Raw genomic sequence first — 22,286 nt, forward strand, 5'->3', positions numbered from 1 at the left:
AATAAGGATTGATATAAAATATTTTGGAACTTAGGAGTTAATCTATAGTTAGATAACAATTTGAATATTAATCTGAAATATTTTATATACAACGGATAAATTAAATTGCAAGGCATAGTTTGGAGAAATCGTGTGCAACTAATTCATAATTTTATAAGCAAGATTGCCTTTACTGTCCCAAACAATTTTGGAGAGATATGAAGGATTTAATTTAAAATAATATTAAATTGAATTAGTAAAGGGAAAACAAATAAGAATAGGAGTATTAGATGATTGTTATGTTTGGGGGATATAGATGAATTGTGTGCAAGGCTAGCCTATATGTCCCACCATGTGCTATCTTTGGTTTTTTTATAGCTTTTCCTCCTAACATTACTTTGATTAGACAATATTACAGTAATAAAGGACGACAATTAACATATGCTTAAATAAAGTTTTGTTATTGTTCATTTTTTTCCAAATTAAATTTGAAATTGTGAGCTTGAGAAATGACTTTGAATTTTAAGATGTAAATTTAAGTATTTTAGTTTAAATATATTCGAATTTGATTTTGTTAAAGAAATTAACTATGGAAATATAAAATCAAATTGATTTAAATTTATATACGTTCAGATTGTTTTTATTTGTATTTTGTAGGTTTCGAAATTGTGATGGAATATCGATATTATTAGAGAAGTTTTACTAAAATATTACAGTACACCAATGATGAGTTGAATGAACATACAGTGAATATAGTTTATTGAGTTATAATATACAAAAAAAATTTATGTACTGATTTTATATAAAGGAGTTTCATCATTTTTTGCTAGGAAAAAAAAGTATTTTGGATCTTCATTCTTAAATTTTTAGATCCGCTACTGATATTTATCTTTCACTATTGATTATGATGTTTGTTCGTATATTTAATTTATTTATTTATTTTATTGAAATTTTAGTTATTTCCCTATGTGGTTCAATTTTCATTATTTAGTAGTTAGTTTGTGTTTTAATGATCATAAACAAATGTTCGATATAATTAATCAGGTCCGTGTTGCAATACTTACAGTGGAATTACTCGCTAATGTAACATTATTTTCGGCGAAACAATATTTTTCCCAGCACATTGGAACATAACAATTTGGGGCATTTTTAAACTTTCAACTCAAAAGTTTCTTTGACCATCCGTCTTGTTCCTTCTTGCTTGAAGAATTCTTCAAGGAACTCTGAGAAACTATATTCCCTATATAGAGGAGGATGCTGCTCACCAATCAAATCCCGAATCGGACCGATAATTGTATCTTTACCCGGAGTGTAGAACGTCGCTATCGAAACTCGTTTTCGAGTTTTGTTCGTCACTGCCCTGTGGTGCACGCTCTTGAACCTTCCATTACTCAGTACCTTCATGCATTCGTACACCATGAGTCTTTTTGCAGTTAGATTCTAGTCGAATTCACCAATGATGCTAAAGTTTGTGTAACATATAAATGATTTTTACCTGAATTTGATCGCCGATATTGATGACAAATGCATTGGGGATTGGTTCAACTTGAACCCAGTTTCCATCTTTGATCACTTGTAGTCCAGTTACCCCTTCGGATTGCCTAATGATTGTGAGTGCACTCACATCAGTGTGAACATTTTAGTCCCAATGTAAGCTCAGGGTCCGGACATGGTGGGTAGTAGTTCCCCTGTGCTCGAAACGCCGGCTTCTCGCCGATCTTCATTTCGAGACAATCGTTTTCTAGTCCGAGTCCTTGAGATATCAAGCTCAATAGCCTTTTCATTAGAACATAAATCTCCTTTCCATATTCAGCAATAACCTCTCTGCACACAGTTGAAGATCATCAAATCAAATTTATATAATGTACTATGATCAAATTATCAGAATTAAACATTAAAAGCCATAAGACTGACCGGTATTGAGGAGGATTTTGGGGTAAAAGATGGAGGATATCATCCAATGGATGCCAAGGGTGAGCAAAGCATTCACTCCACATGGAAACTTTCTTTTGGCCGTCACTTTTAACATGGAAATTGAACAGCTTCACTTGCTGGGTTTGAGTCGTTGCTAAAAACGGTGCCTTTTCTTGAGGTGGGAGTTCAAAGAAAGCAGTGAGAACGGCCAACATTCTGTCGCATAATTCCTGGGGTACACCATGGTTGATGATCTGAAAGAAGCCATATTCCTCACAAGCTTTCGAGATTTTGTCGACAACTAATGCACACGGTTCCTCCATCAAGTCGATGACAGGAACCGAAGACAAAAGGGGTGGTTGGTTTAGGTTTGGTCTTTTGTCTTGAGGAAGGATATGGTGGGGAGAGACAGATAAAGGGCTGCTGCCATTGACGAAATGGAAGGTCTGGGCATCCATGAACTCTGAAGATTTTCTGCAACTCGCAAGGTGAACGGAGGATTTGTAGATATAACAAGTTGGAGATTATCAAGTTAGATATATTACTTTATTTATCACACGGAGAAGAGGGGTGGTCCATGAATATAAGAAACAAAGGGTTGGTCCATTAAATCAGATCGAGTGATATCTAATTTACATTTGCAGTGAAGGGGTTGAAGGGTAGGCAGGGCCATTAGTTGTCTAAGGGTGGTAGGTACAATGGACTCGCATTTGATGCCCACCCAAACGTTGTGAGCTAAGAAAGGAATCCTAAATCAAATTCTCCTCTGTTTTCAATCTTCTTTGGAAAATTCTAATTTAAAAAAAATGCTATTTTTAACGTCAAATTCTTCTATTTGTCTGCCAATTTGGGTAAGCAGACGCTTGAAATGAAAACAGTGTGGTGAGTCCAATTTTAGCCATTATTGCCTAAATGATATATATCAATAGAATATTTAAAACCCAACATCGTTTGGGATCATGTGTTATGTTTTCAAAATTCACGGAAGTCTTTTGATAAATAAACAATTCAAGGGTAAATTGACTCCAAAATTTACTTATGGCTCAAAATAATTAAATTTATCAAACTTATCGATTATTATGTACAAAATATTTTAGTTTTACAGAGATTCAGAATTATTGAATGAATACAAAAAGATCTGATTGTATCTGAAAATAAATTTTAATAGGGGATTAAATTATTGAAAAACTAGCGATAATCGTAAATCAGAATCGAGCGGCGTGAAAAAACTATCTATGAACGCAAACCGCATATCTAAATTTAATATGAGGGTCTAAAGTAGAAAAAAAAATCAACATAATGACAAAAAAGTTATATCTTAATCAATTTAGATAACTTTAAATCTAATCCTGAGAAAATTAAACAAAAAAAGATGAAACGAATGATAAAGAAGATTGATAACATTCCAAAAAGATAAAAAAAATTATAAATATAAAGAAAAACATATCATAAAAATAAAATTATTAAAAGATAAAAGATATGATATAATAAAGTAAAAAAAATTAAAAGAATATTGAAGTAAACCATAAGCATCATAACGTCAGCAAACAAAAAAGAAAAAGAGAGCAAGCCATCTAAATTTTGTGACTTATTTTTGCCTTACAAGTGCATGAACAACCCCTTTGTTTTTTTATGTTCATTGGTCAACGCTTATTCTCAAATCTTAATGTGATTAATAAACTAATAATTTTTTTTCAACTGACTGAACGAAGTAACAAATCTAATTTGTTTATGTGCAAGTTGTTATGACGTTTCCGGATCTCTATAATCCTCCGTTTACATTCAGAGTTCACCATACTTGCAGAGAGTTCCATAAAAAATCTTCAGACTTCATGGATGCCCAGACCTTCCATTTCGTCAATGGCAGCAGCCCTTTATCTGTCTCTCCCCACCATATCCTTCCTCAAGACAAAAGACCAAACCTAAACCAACCACCCCTTTTGTCTTCGGTTCCTGTCATCGACTTGATGGAGGAACCGTGCTCGTTAGTTGTCGACAAAATCTCGAAAGCTTGTGAGGAATATGGCTTCTTTCAGATCATCAACCATGGTGTACCCCATGAATTATGCGACAGAATGTTGGCCGTTCTCACTGCTTTCTTTGAACTTCCACCTCAAGAAAAGGCACCGTTTTTAGCAACGGATCAAACCCAGCAAGTGAAGCTGTTCAATTACTATGTTAAAAGTGATGGCCAAAAGAAAGTTTCCATGTGGAGTGAATGCTTTGCTCACCCTTGGCATCCATTGGATGATATCCTCCATCTTTTACCCCAAAATCCTCCTCAATACCGGTCAGTCTTATGGCTTTTAATGTTTAATTCTGATAATTTGATCATAGTACATTATATAAATTTGATATAAATTTGATTTGATGATCGTCAACTGTGTGCAGAGAGGTTATTGTTGAATATGGAAAGGAGATTTATGTTCTAATGAAAAGGCTATTGAGCTTGATATCTCAAGGACTCGGACTCGAAAACGATTGTCTCGAGACGAAGATCGGCGAGAAGCCGGCGTTTCGAGCACAGGGGAACTACTACCCACCATGTCCGGACCCTGAACTTACATTGGGACTAAATGTTCACACTGATGTGAGTGCACTCACAATCGTTAGGCAATTGGAAGGGGTAACTGGACTACAAGTGATCAAAGATGGAAACTGGGTTCAAGTTGAACCAATCCCCAATGCATTTGTCATCAATATCGGCGATCAGATTCAGGTAAAAATCATTTATAAGTTACACAAACTTTAGCATCATTAGTAAATTCGACTCCATTCTAACTGCAAAAAGACTCATGGTGTGTGAATGCATGAAGGTACTGAGTAATGGAAGGTTCAAGAGTGTGCACCACAGGGCAGTGACGAACAAAACTCGAAAACGAGTTTCGATAGCGACGTTCTACACTCCGGATAAAGATACAATTATCGGTCCTATACGGGATTTGATTGATGAGCAGCATCCTCCTCTATATTGGGAATATCGTTTCTCAGAGTTCCTTGAAGAATTCTTTAAACAAGAAGGAACAAGACGGATGGTCAAAGAAACTTTTGAGTTGAAAGTTTAAAAATGCCTCAAATTGTTATATTCCAATGTGTTGAGAAACTATCTTCATTGGCTGAAAATAATGTTTTACATATAAAAAAAATCATAACTTAATGATAATATAAAGAGTAACCCTTAAATAATTATCGGCCATCTCTACTAGTGGACATCGCCACTGCAAGAGTAAATTAAATACGTTAGATATCATGTGCATGAACAACCCCTTGTTTTTTAACGTCCATTGGCCACCCCTTCTTCTCAAATTTCAATGTGATAAATAAAGTAATAAATCTAATATGTTTATGGGCAACATGTTACCTCATTTCCGGATCTCTGTAATCCTCCGTTTACTTTGAGAGTTCACCACAATTGCATAGAGTTGCAGAATATCTTCAGACTTCATGGATACCTTCCACTTCCTTAATGGAAGCAGCCCTTTATCTATCTCTCCTGATCATATTCTTCCTCTAGACAAAAGATCAAACTTACCCAGAAAGAATATGGTTGGGAGACACAGAAAGATGGCTGCTGTCATTAACGAACTGGAAAGTTGGGCATCATGGAAATTTTCTGCAACTCTCTGCAAGGGTCTTCAACTCTACATTTTTTGAACATGTCTTAAACTATACTTGAGATTAAGAAACGGGACATTGATGGTTATAGATGATCATTAGTGGATTGTTGCCACTGATATTCCATTAAAGTGCTTAATAATTATTTCTAGTATGAATTTTATTATCCATTGCTGAATTCTACATATTTAGTAGGTTATTATTAGTAAATTGCAAATTTATGGGGGGAAATATCAATCTCTTCAAATGATTTAGTGGTTAAGTGCCTAAAGATCCACCCAAAAGATATCCTGAATTCAGTTCATCGTGGCATTATGCTTATGAGAGAGAAGGTTTTAAACAAGCAACTTCAAATCAACTATGGTTCTGCTATGATTCAACTCGTTTGCATGAATTTCAATTCGGGGCTTCGAAAATGTCCGAGACATTGTCACATGTTAAACTAGTGGGTACAATCTAGTTGTACCAGCACCGCAAGTAGCAAATTGGGTAATGAGACAAAGGAAATGTCTCTCTCTAGTTGGCGTCTCTGTCCAGGGCCACCCCCCAGATATAAAGTTATAAACCACCCTCTCTCCTCTACACTGTCACTATTTCTCTTTCTCATGCACTATGTAGTATGTATATATATATATACTATTTTACATACGTACCATTTCACTTTAAATAATATAAAATTCATTTAAATTGAAATTTGATTTATTTATTTACATGTGTTTTGATCTATTTTCACTAATATCTATTTACGAGAGTGTATATATTTTTATTTTAACTAATTTTACGATTACATTTAAAAATAAATAATTAAAGTATCAAAGTTAATCATAATTTTAAAATTAATATTTGGTTTGAATAATTAATTAATTAACACATTTTATCTTATAATAAAATTAAAACTGAATTTCACTAAAAATATTTTTGAACCAGTTGTTCACCATAAAAAAGTGCAAAGTTATTTTCATCTTTGTTAAATCAAATTATTTGTTTTTAAATCAAGTAAATGCGACGTGGTAATGCTATTAATGATTTTTAAAAGTTGAACTATTTTTTATATTTTATTTTTAATATATATATATATATATATATAGTATTATTTATTTTAATGTCATATTTCCTATTTAACATGTATAATTTGGGGTGAAGTGTTTATATTCTTTAGGGCTGCGGCGGATGCAAGAGGAATTCGAGTGGGCTCGTATGTAATTTAAAATTCAAATTTTTTTATGTTAATTGTTTATTTTATTAATAATATATATCTTAAAATTTTATTTATATACATTTCATATGAAAAATTATGTTATTAATATATATATATATATATATAGTTGACGTTCAATTCTTTTTTTTCTCTTTTTGATAAGTTGAGCTTTATTTATCCAAGAAGCAACAATCACGCTGCTAAAAAAAAACATACAATCACTAGACCAAAGGAAGTCAAAATCTAGCTATACACAAGTCATGGTTGTCAGCATCACTGCTAACATCCTTTCTGTACATTTTCAATCTAACAATTACTTTAATAACATCTACAATATCCCTCACCCCTCTTTTAATACCTCTAAACTGCCTAAAATTCCTATCTTCCCATATACAATGCATGTATGCACACCAAGCAATTTTAAGTATGTAAACAGGCAGGGATTTGCCCTTAAAAAACACAGCAGCCCAACTTAATTCCTCATTCCAGCTCCCAACAGCCTTGCGAATACCACACAGCTGTAAAACAGCCTTCCAAACCTTTATCGAGAAAGAGCATTCAAAGAAAATATGATCCCGAGCCTCTTGCATCATCCCATCGCAATTCCTACTACCACCATCCACCTGCAATCCCATTCGAATAAGTCTATCAGTTGCAGGCAACCTACCAAGGATTACCAATCAAGCAATAACCGAATGCTTGAGGACATTCATAAAGAACCACAGGATCATCTTCCATGCCACCTGTTCCTGCTTCTCTGTAACCTCATCCCACAGCCACCTCACCGTGATCTTGCCCCAATCATTGACACCTTCAAACAACTGCTTGCCCCCCTCTCTCATTCGCATAACCTTTTTCAAGATCCAGCTAAAATGGCGCTTACAATTCACTTGCCAAAAATCCATACCCTTGAACACATAATCCCGTACCCAAGCAACCCATAAAGATCTTTCCCCAACAAGGATATTTCTCATCAGCATTAGGACACAAGCTTTACTCCAACTCAGATTTTTAATCCCTAACCCCCTTCAGACTTAGGCAGACATACACAATCCCATTTGACCCTAGCTCCCCAGACAGGCACATCGCCACCTTTCCAAAGAAACTGAGCACACAAATGCTCGACTCTTTTGATCACAGCAGCAGGCATCACCAATTATCTACACCTGAAGTTTGCAATGCTGAATAAGACAACACCAATCAGCTGCACCCTACCTACATACCTGACAGGTAGGGAACCAAGCTTGAAACCTGTTGCCTCATGAACCAACCCTGATTGAGCCTCAGTCATACCAGAGAAAAACATCTCAAAATTTACAGCATTAAGCCTCAGCCCCGAAAAATCATAAAACACCTCCAAGATGCACTTAATACCCAAATGGAGTCTAAAGTTCCCTTGTAGAAAATAAGTAAATCATATGCAAAACACATATGAATAAGACCTATTTTCCTACATTTAGGATGATAGTGAAAGACCTTCCTTGCAGCCTTTGCATCCAGCAATCGAGAAAGCACATCCATGGACAAAACAAATAAGTAGGGATCCCCCTGCCTTATACCCCTTCTGTCTCCAAAATATCCAACAAGTGTTCCATTGAAAGAAACAAAGAACTTTGATCCAGTAATGCAAACTTCAATCCACTTCCTAAACTGAGCAGGCAATCCCAACACCTCCAGGACAACAAGGACAAAATCCTGACTTAGAGAATCATAGGCCTACTACAAATATGCCTTAATGGCACATCTAGGAGATAACGAACTCCTATTATATCCTCTAACAATCTCTTGAGCAAGGAGTGTATTATCAACAATACCCATACCTTTCACAAAAGCTGATTGATTCAAGGAAATCATTCTAAGAAAGTAAGAAGCAAGTCTAACAACCAAAATTTTAGTAATGACCTTATAGACAACAGAGCAGCAAGAGATAGGTCTATAGTCCTTTGTCATATCAGGATTTGGCATATTGGGAACAAAAGTTATGGCAGTAGCATTGCAAGCAGGGATCGACTCTGCAGTAGCAAAGAAAAACTGCACTGCAACAACAACATCTCCCCTTACAATATCCCAAACAGCTTTGAAAAAGCCAGCTGTGAACCCATCAGGCCCAAGAACCTTGTTTTTCCCTTGCTTAAGCACAACAGCTTTGATCTCATCACTAGTAACTCCTTTAGTCAGCTCAGTTTCAGCTCCACCAGACAGAATAATTGAGCAAATCCCTCAATACCTCTACAGTATAACCCTTAACCCTATCATCAGATGTACCAATCTGTCTGGTAAAAAAACCTCACCATCTCAGCAGCCATAGCATCAAAGGTCTCAAGCTTAAGCCCCTCCTCATCCTACGATACCCTAAGGGGGCGTTTGGATGGAGGAATATGGGATTCCTATGGGAGTAGAATCCGCATTCTCCCGTTTGGTTAGCCCGGGAATCTCATTCCCTGTAATTTAAGATTACCAATAGTGGATTTTTTGGGTATTTTACCGTGAATGTCATTACCTCCCTTTCTTTAGGTATTGTTGGATTACCGGCGTTTTCGACTCAAATGCATTAAATTTTTTTTTCTTCAAAAATATATTTCTTCTGTCATTGAATAATAAAAATTCTACGAATGTTAAATTACAAATATATCCTTAAACTATTTTAGATTTACAAAAAAAAGTCTATAATTAAAATTTTATATGAAGTTCAGGGGTTAAAATAAAATTTTACCATTTCATTAAACCTTTTTATATTTTTAATTTTGTAAAAAAATTATATAATTTTTATGAATTTAAATTTTTTAAAGAAAATATATAAATATTTTTCAACTTGTTAAAAAAATAAATATATAATAAGGATAATTTGGTCAAATATACATTCCAATAATCTTTTATTCTTTTAACCAAATATGGTAATCTTACATTCATACTAAGTCAACCAAACACAAAATACAACATTACCAATAATTATATTTCCTGGTAATTTTATTGCCTGGTAATCTTACATTTTCACTGGTAATCTTACATTCCGTAAACCAAACGCGTGTATTCCTCTCTCTCTCTTTACTGCAACCTGGGAGAAAAAAAAACTTTGTACACTGATCCCCACCCGCAGCCAAGCAGCCTTGGCTTTTTTGTTGATAAAACAGACCTTTAGCATTTTCCAACTCAACCAATTCCTGCAAAAGCTTCCCCTGAGCTTCCACATTACACAAGCCAGCACCAGACAGATTCACAAGTTGCTGCTCAGCTCCTCCCTCTTAGCAGCAACCTTCAAAGAAATATCAGAGTAATACTTCTTATTCTAAGCTCTCAACTCAGGCTCTAATCTCTTCAATTTGCAAAACAGTACTTGCATAGGGTTCCCCTGCAAAGGCACCTCCCAGGAATTCTTAACAATAGTCCTAAACTCAGGATGCAGAGTCCAGAAGTTTAAAAACTTAAAAAAGTTTAGGCTTTGAAGCAAGCCTCTCCCGAGTATGTCAAAAATATTTTTTAATCTGTCATTGCTTTAGAGTTATTTTAATATATGTAGGGTTTATGATTTTTTTAATAACATTATCTCTAAAAGTTGAAATAGATTAGAATTTTGATATATCATTAAACGAAAAAAAATACATCAAATCACTATTTTTCGTCCAAATAATCTCAAATCTAAAATTTATTTAGAAGAAGTCCGAATTGTCATAAGTAGCATTTAAAATATACGTGAATGATAGATCACACCGTGCATGAAAGATAGGTGAGAATCCCGGGTTCAAATATATACGTGTATAGGTGAATAAATGTTTATTATTAAATGGTTTATATTATATTATATTTATATATATTAATAAAAAATAAAAAAACAGTACATGAAATAAACTAGAGTTGCAATTAATGCGTCCTTCCTTTTTCTGACTTTAAAGTGTGGGGGACTCCTCCATTAAAGACCCTACTAATCCCCTACGTGGGACAGGTGCATGTGAGCCATTAAAACCTTGATTTTCAAACCCTAAACCAAATCACCGACGCACCAGCAAAAAGGCAAACCATTGCCCTCAACTCCTTGAAAACCCAATTATTTGCAAAGAAATGTCAACGCTGAACCATCTCAAAAGGGAGCAAACAGCGTCCGTGTGCCGCCGGTGTAATCATTCTGCACCCAACAGCTCAAAGCTCTTCAACTTGGAAGAAAATTGTCCAGAAAATATGGATTATTTATTGCATGAAACAGAAGTGCATTGATTTATAATACAATCACATCAATATTATTGAAACCTTTGAAAAGGAATTGCTCGTTGAGATGGAATTGAAGGAAAGAGAATTTAGAATGCGATAATAACGTTGTGGGATAAAAGTCTGCGTAAAGAGACGAGGATGGTCCGCAACACCTACAGGGGAAAGTACTGAAATTTAATCTCTTCAAAAATAGGGTTTGCTTAATTAATGTTTAAAGGTAAATACTGTTTAAAAGTTAATTTAATTATTGTAAAATGGGGTCCTTCCACTTGTTGAAAAAATCGTTAAATTAAAATTTTGGATTAAGATATTCAAATCTATAAAATTGTATTTTATTGTCACTTTAACATTTAATTTTTCTTATTTAATCTAATTATTTTTTTATTAATATAGTATGATTACAAGGTAATATTTACTATAAAAATTCTTGCTCGAACTTGAGATCTCTAGAGATAATAATCATCCATTTAACCACTGAGATAGTTTTATTCATGTTAATTATATATATATATATATTTATATTTAAAAATGTATGTATATCATCTCATTTATTTTTTATTATAAAAAAATCATGGGATGTTTTAAGAATGTATCACAAAACATATAATATATATTAATTTTAAATATTAAATATTAAAAACTCACAAAATATCATAGGAAAATACATGAAAATATTAAAAGAAATTACTAATAATTATAATGTAGGAATCAATTAACATTGTAACTAAAAACATTTAGTCTTCTTATTTATCTCTCTTGTTTTTTTTTTAAATTCTTTTATATGTTTATAAATAATTAACATTAACATTAATCTTTTGAGTTTTTTTTATTAATTTGGATTAATATAATTAAAAACCCTTATTATTTGACATTAAATGATTATATTGTTATATACACGGTGCTTAAACCCGAGACCTCAAGGGATAACAACAATAATAGATAACTCTGCTTGTTCTTGTAATATGTTCTTGTATGCTTTTGTAGCACAACTTCTATTTTCTCATGATTAAATTTATCGTTTACTTGGTTATATTATTTATCTACTCATGTTTTGAACTCTTAAATTGATTATCTTTTACTGATAAACTCTCACAATTATCACATAAATCGGAATTGAAATGCGATAAAATTAGTTTATCAAAATGTCATTATTATACACCTTTAAGTGTTGATGATGTTTATTTTTCATTGTAAATAATATTATTGTATTTATAGTTTTTGAATTATTTAATCATATTTTTAATATATTATTGGGTAATTCTATTTTATTATTTAGTAGTTAGTTGGTGACTTACGATAATTTAAAAAGAAAGATTATTTATTGATGTGATTTAATTTATTTTAATCTTATATTTTCTTTAATAATTTTATTATATATAGTTTATCTCCGTAAAATAGAATTAACAGTAATTGTTGTTCTTAATTAAAAAAAAAGAAACTAGTAATTATGATATAAAAAGTATTAAGTTTAAAGTTTTAGCTGGTTTGAATATATTTTGGGAGTAATGGGTCATTTCCATATAGATATCTCCTTACCCTCTCCTCTTGTCAGTTATATGTATTTATACCTATAAATACAAGCATATATGCTCCGCCACTATCCACATCCTTGCTTCCACTTTCAGATATTGTACTCCTTCTCTTTTCGCTTTTGATTTATCAGCTACTTTTTCACTTGCTCTCCCGATGGAGGAGACTTTCAGGCGACTAAACGGCATCGTTCATGTGCCTTCAACTGACCCTATCGAAGAAAATTCAAAGAAGTTCGCCGTCTCAGCCACAACCTTCGCCGCTGCCTCGAAGATTACCACCACCAGAAGCAGCACGGCAGCGACATCAAACAAGAGGTCTCTCAAAGAGAATGGTATATCTGGTGGGACTATGAAGTACCGCGGAGTCCGCCGGAGGCCTTGGGGGCGTTACGCTGCTGAGATACGAGACCCGCAGTCCAAGGAGAGGCGATGGCTTGGCACTTTCGACACGGCTGAAAAGGCTGCTTGCGCTTATGATTGTGCTGCTCGTGCTATGCGGGGGATCAAGGCTCGAACCAATTTTGTCTACCCTATAACCGAACCTCATTCCACCAACAACGATGGTCTTCTTCCTCATCCGTTCAACTTCTCCAAGCAAGCACAGCCATCCATCAGGGATCTTAACAGCAAGCACCATCAATGGCCACCCTTTACTAACCCCCAACTGGGAGAATTCTCTGTGGGCTCTGCGCCTCAAAGAAACGCTTCTTTGGACATGCTTTTATTACGCGACCTCTTAAACTCACCTTCAAATTCATCTTTTCCGGCGTGTCCTCCGTGTCTGGTTAACAATTTTCCATTGATCAATGGAACATCATCTGCTGCTGCTTCTTTCTCCATTCTGCCAAGTTCTACTTCGTTGATTCCCCCAACAAGCGACAACGATATCACTGGTTCTTTCATCGGCTCTACTATGACTCTTCCTCACAAGGAAAAGAATTCAAGTCACACAACGGCTGTGGCGCCACCGTCTGCTGCCATGGAAAACCCTCAAGCTAATGACATGGAGTTCTTCATACACGAGTCTTCTGATTCAGGCTTGTTGCAAGAGATAATTCAAGGATTCTTACCAAAGCGCACATCAAAAAAATCAGTTACTGATTGTACTCAAGATTCCATTGTTCCACCAGCAACTCATATGTCATTAAATCAATCCCTGAGTGAGTTGAAGGAGCACAAGAAGAACGAGCATTTAGACGTTTATATAGATCACCGTCATGGTGTTCCTCAACAGATTGAGAGCTTCAATGGAATCACAGGTCCTCAAGTGGGGCCATACTGCAATGAGATACCGGCGAACCATCTTCAGCTGGGTCAATCTCAAGACTTCATGTTGGATAATATTTGTCAGTTCCCAGATTTCTTGGCAGCCTTAGCAGCCAGGGTTCAAAATGGTTGATCATCCCATCAAAATGTAGATCGAGGCTCAGTTTTAGGGTTTTTCGTGTAAGTTGAAGTCATACTTACTACTTCTAGTATTATAAAATGTAATCAATCCATGGACAACTAAGTGAATCATCTTTTTGATTTGCATGGTGTAGTGAACATGGGATCTTATTTGGAAAACAATAAAAACGACAATAAAGTGTTTTCAATCTAGTAGTAGAAGCAAACTGCGTTGACCTTTGGAAGATGAAAAGGTGTCTGGCCGATGTTGTCGGAATTTTGGGTTCTACGTGATCGTGTAAACAATAAAAAGGCATTGGTTAAGGATCTGTGGGTGGATGTTCTGTGTATCTTCTTTGTTGCACAAACCTAAGTCTTTGAAAATCTAAATGCAACGAGACAATGTAAAGTCCTCACTGAAAATGACTAATGAGATGAGAAAGCCCGTCTCTATGTGTCCGATGATATGCAGGAATAATCTCTGGGAACTAAGACAAATTGTTTTTTTAGGGACCAGAGTGAACAAATCGAATCCTCTTGATTAAATACTCATCTTTATTAAGGATTATCACTCGCAATTAGGGGTGCTAATTGAAAAGATTAAAATATAGAGTTTGTGAATTAAGCATCGGGAGAATTGTCTTTAAAATTTATATATATTATTAAATAATTAATTAAATTATCAATTTGATGAATCAAAATACGTTCAGAGAACTCTACTAAAAATATATTTAGACAATTTTAACATAGATACCAAACTCACACGTGTATAAAAATACAGTACATGTCAAAACTTTAAATATAAATATAATTACGCAATAAAGTTGTTTCATTAAGTACGCATTAATTATGTATAAAAGTGGGGGTTCTTTCAACAAAAAAAATGTAGGATGTTATTACATTATTTTTATATTTATTAAATGATTTTTATTTAAAATACTTATATATTTTTCTCAAAAGTATCAAATATAATGTTAGATTGGAATGTAATAAACTTATAAATAGTCGAGACAGACCAACAGGATGTTTGGGCAGTTGCATTCTTCAATTTTTTTTATTTTTTATATAATTTAAGTATTTTTTATATTTTTATTAATAATTTGATAACGTATTTTTTAAATTTCTAATATAGTTTATTAAAAGATATATGTTGACAATAATCTTATGTTGTGGGTGAATTTCTAAAATTTTAAAAAATAACAAACTTTTAAAATTCTAGGGTGAAGACATATTTTCAATTTAAAATATATAAAAAATCTAAATATATAATAATTTTAAAATTTTAAGGGGATATTCTTCCCACCATTATTTTAAAAATCGGACCGGACCGGCCGGTTCAACTGGGAATCGCTACCAGTCCGGTCCATTATATCCCGGTTGAATCGGTGTTAGTGAACCGTTTTGAACTGTTCGAACCGGCTTTGAACAGTTCAAACCGGATCGGACCGGACCGTGAACCGTTCAACCTAAATTTTTTTATTTAATTTTTATTTAATTTTTTATATAATTATGACGTCGTCCGGTTCTTATGACCGGTCTGACCGGTTCAACCGGTTGAACCAGTAAATCGATAGCACGACCGGTCCGGTTCTAAAAACCATGGTTCCCACCCACTCATCCTTGATTTCAAACATTATATGCACGATGAGCTGTTAAGAGATATAATGTAGGATTGGGCGAAGCTAAAGGCAAGATAGATGGCGAAGCATTTATTCATAAAAATAGCCGTGCTTCAACTTTGGGAACAATGGCCTGAGCTGAGCAAATCTCATGAATGTACAAAGGACAGCATTAACCACTGAACAATATCTTCAATTAGTTCTTTAGGATTTTTCCCTTTAAAGGTTATTTGCAAAACTGTAAAAAACGTTTCACTGACGGGTGAATAGTTCATAACGAAGAAAAGGGTTGGTCTCCATCGCTTTATAGATGCATGCATGCGGCACTGTATCGAACGGTGTTGGCCAAAGGGCATGCAGTGTGCTCAGGGCCGTGGCAGGGTTTTCGGGGCCCTGTACAAATTCGTATAAAGGGACCCCTATTTTCTAGATATATTCGATTTCGGGGCAATAATAGTGGCGTTTTTTTAAAAAACGTCACAATATGTCTATCTATAGTGACGTTTATTGATAAAACACCATTATATATTTTTTTTGAGGCACCTTTTTTAGGGGGTCCTGCGCGGTCGCGCAGTTTGCGCCCCCCAGCCACGGCCATCAGTGTGCTTGGTATAAGGCCAAGCACTGGGTCTGCCTCATCATTATTTTCATCTGCTCATTTTCATAGGTATGCTGCTTTAAACTAGGGATTTATTATTATACTATTGTATTGTTTATAGTTGTGTTGAAGGAGATGAGATTGTAATGGTTAGTGATAGTTTGATTTTTTATTTGGATAGAAAGTTGTAATAATTGTTGGCTAGAGAGATTCGATGGGCTGAAGAAGACGACAGAGAAAGTTTGAGTGATTTATATGTAAACTCTTAATGTTAGTGTGATTTTATTTGTTTATTCAGATTCATATATAAAAATTTAAATTTATTTTAAAAGTTTTTAAATAAAAGAGCATTGCCTTATTTATTTATCATATTCATTTTAATATTATTCTTTTCCTATATACACTATCTATGTATTAAATAATAATATATTCATAAATATTATGAATGCAAATAATAACATTTTCTATCAATTTATAAATTTTCAAATAATCAGAAAATTCATATCTATATATTTTACCACGTGATTATATTAAATTAGACTCAAATCATGGATTAGGTTATGTTGAAGACCCACTCACTCTGGACCCAACCCATTTTAGTTGTAATTTTTTTTACATGATAGAAGTATTCAGTTTTATTAATAATAGAAAAATATTCAAATTATAATGAATATTTATAATCACGGTCATAAACTAGAACATTTAATAAAAATATTTTTCTATAATCACTCAGATAATAAATTAGTAACTTAAGATCATACAAGGACTATATAAGGAAAATATTAAAAATATAATCAAATAGTCTCGAATAAAAGATGGATATGAATAGATCTGATCGCATCGGTAAACGAACCAAAAAATAGGATCAAGTTATTGAAAGATCACCGACAAACCACAAATCAGAACCGAGTAATGTGAAAAAAACTATCCACGAACGCAAATCGCGTATCCAAATCCAATCTCAGGGTTCAAAGCAAAGAAAATAAATATGATAACAAATGAGCAATATCTTGATCATTAGTGGTGTGCTAAATCCAACCCTAAAAAAAATGATAAATTAAAATAACAACCAAACGACCTAAAACATGCCTAAAAAACATAGAAAAATATGTCATAAAGGCATAGTTATTAATTTTTTTTAAAGAAATGAAAGATACGACATAACAAAGTAATGAATATCCACAATCAGTGATTAGTACTAAAGCTAGTGCCGTTGTCGGTTATAAAGATGAAGAAGAAGAAAAGTCTAACATCGATATTTTAGTTGTAAATTTATGGCTTAATATAAAAATAAATGTCTTAACTATATTGTTTTCCCATTTAAGTACCTAAACTATTTTTCAGTCAATCCAGGTGTCTAATGTTACAAACGTTATCATTTTAAGTGTCCTGATAGTAACGGCCTTTGAAAAATTCCGTTAAACGACATATGTCACATTTTGATAATTTTGAAGATTTTATTTAAAATAAAAAACTTCAAATTATATTTTCTTTTAATTTTTTTTTGAAAATCTTCAAAAAATAACTTCAAAACTTTAAAAATATTCATTCTAATCCCTATACCAACGTCGACCACTGATGTCGTCTTCGACTGAACCTTCACCCGATCGAACTTTTACCGACGACACAATCACCATGAGAGGGAGAGAAAGGGAGGGGGTTGAATTTTTTTTCTTAAATATAATATATTTTTTAATTTTTAAAAAAAATAAAATCTTTAAAATTATCCGATACGATACATGTTCCTTAACAAGAATTTTTAACAGTCGAAAAACCTAAAATGATAACATTTGTAACATTAAACACTTGAATTAATTGAAAAATAATTTAAATACTTAAATGAGAAAAACAGTATAATTTGAATACTATTTTATATTAAATTTAAATTTAAATATGAAATCTTATAACTCGACTAATGACCGACCTAATTAACACTCAAGAGGATGTCTGCCATTATAACATAGGGACCCCGGCCATCCCCACCATAAGATTATTGGGAGGGAAAGGGATCATCTTCATCATCATTATCTAATTTCATGATTCAAATGCATGCTCAAGAATAGGTGATTATATATAGAGAGAGAGGATAGACAAGGTGGTTGGAGTGTTCGTATCTCATTAAAATTCTAAATTATTATATATTTTAAATATTTTTATATTTTTATTAATAAATTATTTTAAATTTTTTAAATTTTTATAAATTTATACTAATATAAAATTTAATATCCATTTATATATTATAAAATGGTTGAGGCATTAAAAAAGTTATAAATGTTGGTGGAGGGTAAATGGATTTGATATAGAAATCTCTTGACAGCGATGGTAAGACACATGTAAACAAGAGAATCATCATCATCTGTTCAAAGATCATTCAAGAACCAGTGTGAAGAGGTACGGAGTCCACAAATTTTCCATCTTTCACTTTATCCAGATACTGTAATTTTCATGTTGATGCCAATCACTGAAACTTGGCAACAGCAGGAGTGGCAGATGTCAAAGACAGATCTGAAGGTGGAGATCCCATCGGAGACTGAAACCGTAGAGGCCGCTCATGCGGCACCGACATCCACGTCGGGACTTGGCAGACAGCCGAAGACCAATTGCTTGTGCTCTCCGACCAAGCATCCCGGTTCGTTCCGCTGCAGGCTTCATCGAGCACCGAGTCTCCACCGGGCCAAAAGCATAGACTCTCAATCTACAGCTAAGCAGAATTCTCCCACTGCTGAATGATCTAGTACTACAAATGTATGGGGCCTCAATAAGTCTCACTGTATATATATATATCGTATGTGTTATTGATTAGTTTGCTATGAAATCAAGTTTCTTGGTGTTCTTGTTGAGTTTTTCCATTAATCTCCTTATCAATGATTAGGTCCCAGAACAAAGATTTTCACAGGTTTGGGGGGGGGGGTTGATGAGTTTGGTTAATGAAGGATTACTGAAAGGGGATGACTTGAATCATTAGTCCTAATTTGAAAAGGAAAAAAAAACATTAGGGTCATTCTTGTTGAGGATGAGACGGGGACATCTGAACCAGCATGCAACTGATTTCAATAATTCTGCCGAGGGAATCATTTGTCGGAAATTTGCTGTTATGCATAACAAGATCTCCACACACAAAAGTTTGAACATGGAGGATATGGAGGTTTTATATTAAAAGATTAATTTATAATATATTATTAAAATATTTAAATTATATAAGAATTAAAATTTTTATCTCTAAAATAGAATATGACATGACATAGGTCGGGGATCAAATTCTCCATACCATATGCGACATACTCCAATGAGGAAGGAGGTTGCGGCAAGTGATGGGAATTCATGGAGGGAAATGGCATTGAGGAAGATGAAGTTAAGAGCTCATCCAATCTTATTGAAACCTTTATTAATCAAACCCCAACACCCATCAATGAACAATATCACATGAAACTAACATGATTGAATAGAACTTTGATAAATTGTATAATACGAAAATTAAAACATTTCATCCATGTGAACAGCTAATCCATGCAGATTGTTCCATTGAATCTGTCATCCCATTCTTAATCATTTAACTAATCCCATCAGTATTTTCAGATACGGTTCTACGTAATTTGGAATAAGGATATCCGAATATAGCTAAGAACATGGATGTAAGACAGAATTTCCAGTAAAAAAAACAGCACTTTGTCCCGACAGTTTTGCACAAGAATTTTCAAACAGAATTTCCCGTGTCTCCTCAAAATCTTGATTATGATATTATTTTTACATCAACGATGCTCGTTTCTGGGTTAAGTCCCAGATTTTACGTTCATGTTCTTTGTTTCTAAGCAAAAATTACAAGGCATTTACTTAAATGACAGCAAGAAAATGAACTCAGTTCTTTTCACTGCCACTTCTATTGATTGACAACAACTTACTGAACATTTTTTTAGGTACCGTAGGTAAAGCACAGAAGGCCTTGAACTTGGAATGTCTTTCCATTCCATCTGGATCCATGTCGTGTTCGTCCAAATCATCATCTTCCGCTAGCTTCATCCTTAGTGTTGAATTTCTCGACTTGGGAGATTTAAGGCCCGAAACACTCCATTGATCGTCGGCTCGAATGCTGGTAGTAGAGCTTAATGTCCCTGGATGCTTTGATGGATCGATGTTATGGGAAGCTAAAAGCACCTTAATGTTGGTAGGGAGATCAGTTCCTTTGTCCCCGGCCGTGGCGGCTCGAGCTTGCTCGAAGAAGAGGACTTGTACCACTACTCTTAGAGGCAGTTTTTCATTTTGTGCAGCGTGCATGCAGGCCTCGGCGGAGAGTTTTTTGCAATCGAGTATGCGGCACAGCTTTTTCCTCTCGCTCTTGTTTAGGTCCGGGTGTGCCTGCACATACAAAATAACAACTACAATAAGCACTGATAGATCAAGAACATGAAAAAGACTATTTATTCAAGAGAGTTGGTTACCTTGAGATATATGTCGATAGCTCGGTAAAGATCATCGTGATCGAGCCGTGAGAAATCGGGGATTGTATCGGCTATTGCAATGAATTTCGATAGTGGTAACTTTCTGTCTCTAGCAATCTCTTGAAGATAGCCATCCACGGTTTTGGCTACTTTTAGTTTGGAACTGTGTAATGCTGAAGAAGATCTCCTACTTTCCTGAAACTCGAAACCGATATTCTCAGCCGAACGGGACCTTCTTCTCCTTTCGAACCCCATCTTTGATCTTGGGGGGCTAGTCGGAGGACTCTGTCCTTGTAACATGAACTGTTCCAAAATGGCGAGGACGATGTCTACGTCGTAAACGGTATCACTTGAGTACGATAGAGAAGGTATTAACAGATCGCCGACTCTTGCTTCCTCTAACTGAAGCGCTACTCTTCGAGCCAATTCCGTCTTCATAGACGATGAAGCATTAAGAATGTTGGCTGCTTTCAAGAGCTTAAGTAGAAAACTGCAGGAAACAGCTCCTTTCTCTGATGGGAGTAAACTCACTATCGATTCCAACAGCAGCCTGTGCTTTGAAGAAACCTCATCAGCCGAGTCCGAATCGGATGTTTGTCCTCGGTTAGCCTTTACTTTCCGGGATATATTCGGCAGCCACCGAGATGCATATATTTGCAATGCTTCACCAATGAGATTAGAGGGTATTTTCCCACCTGATTTAACAGCAATCATAGTTCTCCAATAAAGGTCTATACCCAACTCAGCCATGTCCTCTGCCCACCAACCTTTGATCATCGGTTTATGCCGCTGGCTCTCCGTTCCGGTACATGACATATCGCTAACCCGTCTCGAATGACTATGCGACAAGCTCACCTTGGAACGGTGTGCCAAAACTTTCGACGCAATAGATTCGATGCATCTGCTAGTAATTCCAAGGTCTTCACACCATAAAGGAAACGCCTTGGTGCTTTGTAATGTCACAATAGAGTCTCTCCACCCTTGTAAAATGCATGAATTGAAGAACACTTCGAGCTTGTAAATCAAGTTACCCTTCTCAACATTTTCGGTCATCTGCAAATTCTCGGCGGCGCATTGCGCCGCCACGATGTTATAGGCGCTGATCGTGATCGTGATACCGTAACAGAACTTGGCACAAAGCTCGAACGCCTCGATTCCGCCGGGGAAATCGGGTAATTCGATTACTTGGTGTTGTGATGTTTCAGGAGATATTTCATAGCAGAACCTCTGCAACCGCAAACACTTCGACAACAAAGGAAACTGCATATGTAGAACGAATTTTCAAAGAATCAATACAGCATCAAGAAAAAAAATAAATAAAAATTCAACAATCGTACAAAAATCTTACCTTGTGAAGCAGATATTTAGTTCCTTTAACTTCGATTATAAGGTCACTAGAGACTTCACAAGAAACAGTCCTGCATATCAAGAAAAATAAATCATCTTTCTCGAGAAAAATAAAATCTTTAACCATGGGTTGAATCGGTTCATGAGAATCATACCTTACAGACTCGGCTGTGTAGAAAGTGTCGGGCCGAGACCCGAGTTTCATAAACTTCATGACTCAGTTCTAGTGTTGTTTTCTGGAAATAAGCTCCTTCTCTAACAACAAGCAAAACATATTCTCCGAACAACCCAACAGACAAGACAACCCATTTGCCTGTAGGAAAATTTCCCAACTACAAACCACCCAAAGAAAATGACTTTATATACTCTAGAAAAGTATACAAAAAGACCCTTCTTGTTTAGCAGATAAAACAAATAAACTGAATTATACTGGAGGAGATGATATATCCGAGAAGAAAG

At 34.7% G+C, this 22,286-nt stretch overlaps 3 protein-coding genes and 1 pseudogene across 4 annotated transcripts; 2 read left to right on the forward strand and 2 right to left on the reverse strand.

Annotated features, from left to right (window-relative positions):
* Positions 1-1,012: 1,012 nt before the first annotated feature.
* On the reverse strand, positions 1,013-2,458 carry LOC120118058 (annotated as a pseudogene).
* Positions 2,459-3,725: 1,267 nt separating this feature from the next.
* On the forward strand, positions 3,726-5,015 carry LOC120117958 (protein DMR6-LIKE OXYGENASE 1-like). Its single transcript, XM_039138108.1, has 3 exons — positions 3,726-4,183; positions 4,285-4,612; positions 4,710-5,015. The coding sequence occupies exons 1-3, from the start codon at positions 3,726-3,728 to the stop codon at positions 4,956-4,958; spliced, it is 1,035 nt and encodes a 344-aa protein (XP_038994039.1). The 3' UTR covers positions 4,959-5,015.
* Positions 5,016-12,595: 7,580 nt separating this feature from the next.
* On the forward strand, positions 12,596-13,840 carry LOC120118071 (ethylene-responsive transcription factor ESR2-like). Its single transcript, XM_039138211.1, has one exon. It carries the CDS (start codon positions 12,596-12,598, stop codon positions 13,838-13,840), a length of 1,245 nt encoding a protein of 414 aa, XP_038994142.1.
* Positions 13,841-19,643: 5,803 nt separating this feature from the next.
* On the reverse strand, positions 19,644-22,227 carry LOC120117977 (BTB/POZ domain-containing protein At1g67900-like). 2 transcript variants are annotated; one of them, XM_039138126.1, is made up of 5 exons: positions 21,983-22,227; positions 21,829-21,898; positions 20,481-21,740; positions 19,888-20,397; positions 19,644-19,682 (listed from the first exon to the last, which is right to left on the reverse strand). In XM_039138126.1, exons 1-4 carry the CDS (start codon positions 22,039-22,041, stop codon positions 19,900-19,902), a joined length of 1,887 nt encoding a protein of 628 aa, XP_038994057.1. In that variant the 5' UTR covers positions 22,042-22,227; the 3' UTR covers positions 19,644-19,682; positions 19,888-19,899. The 2 variants fall into 2 exon arrangements, with proteins under 2 accessions (XP_038994057.1, XP_038994056.1); XM_039138125.1 differs by lacking the exon at positions 19,644-19,682 and having other exon boundaries at positions 19,793-20,397.
* Positions 22,228-22,286: the final 59 nt, after the last annotated feature.

The sequence above is a fragment of the Hibiscus syriacus genome, unplaced genomic scaffold (assembly GCF_006381635.1).
Source record: "Hibiscus syriacus cultivar Baekdansim isolate YM2019G1 unplaced genomic scaffold, ASM638163v2 tig00110325_pilon, whole genome shotgun sequence".
Taxonomy (NCBI): domain Eukaryota; kingdom Viridiplantae; phylum Streptophyta; class Magnoliopsida; order Malvales; family Malvaceae; genus Hibiscus; species Hibiscus syriacus.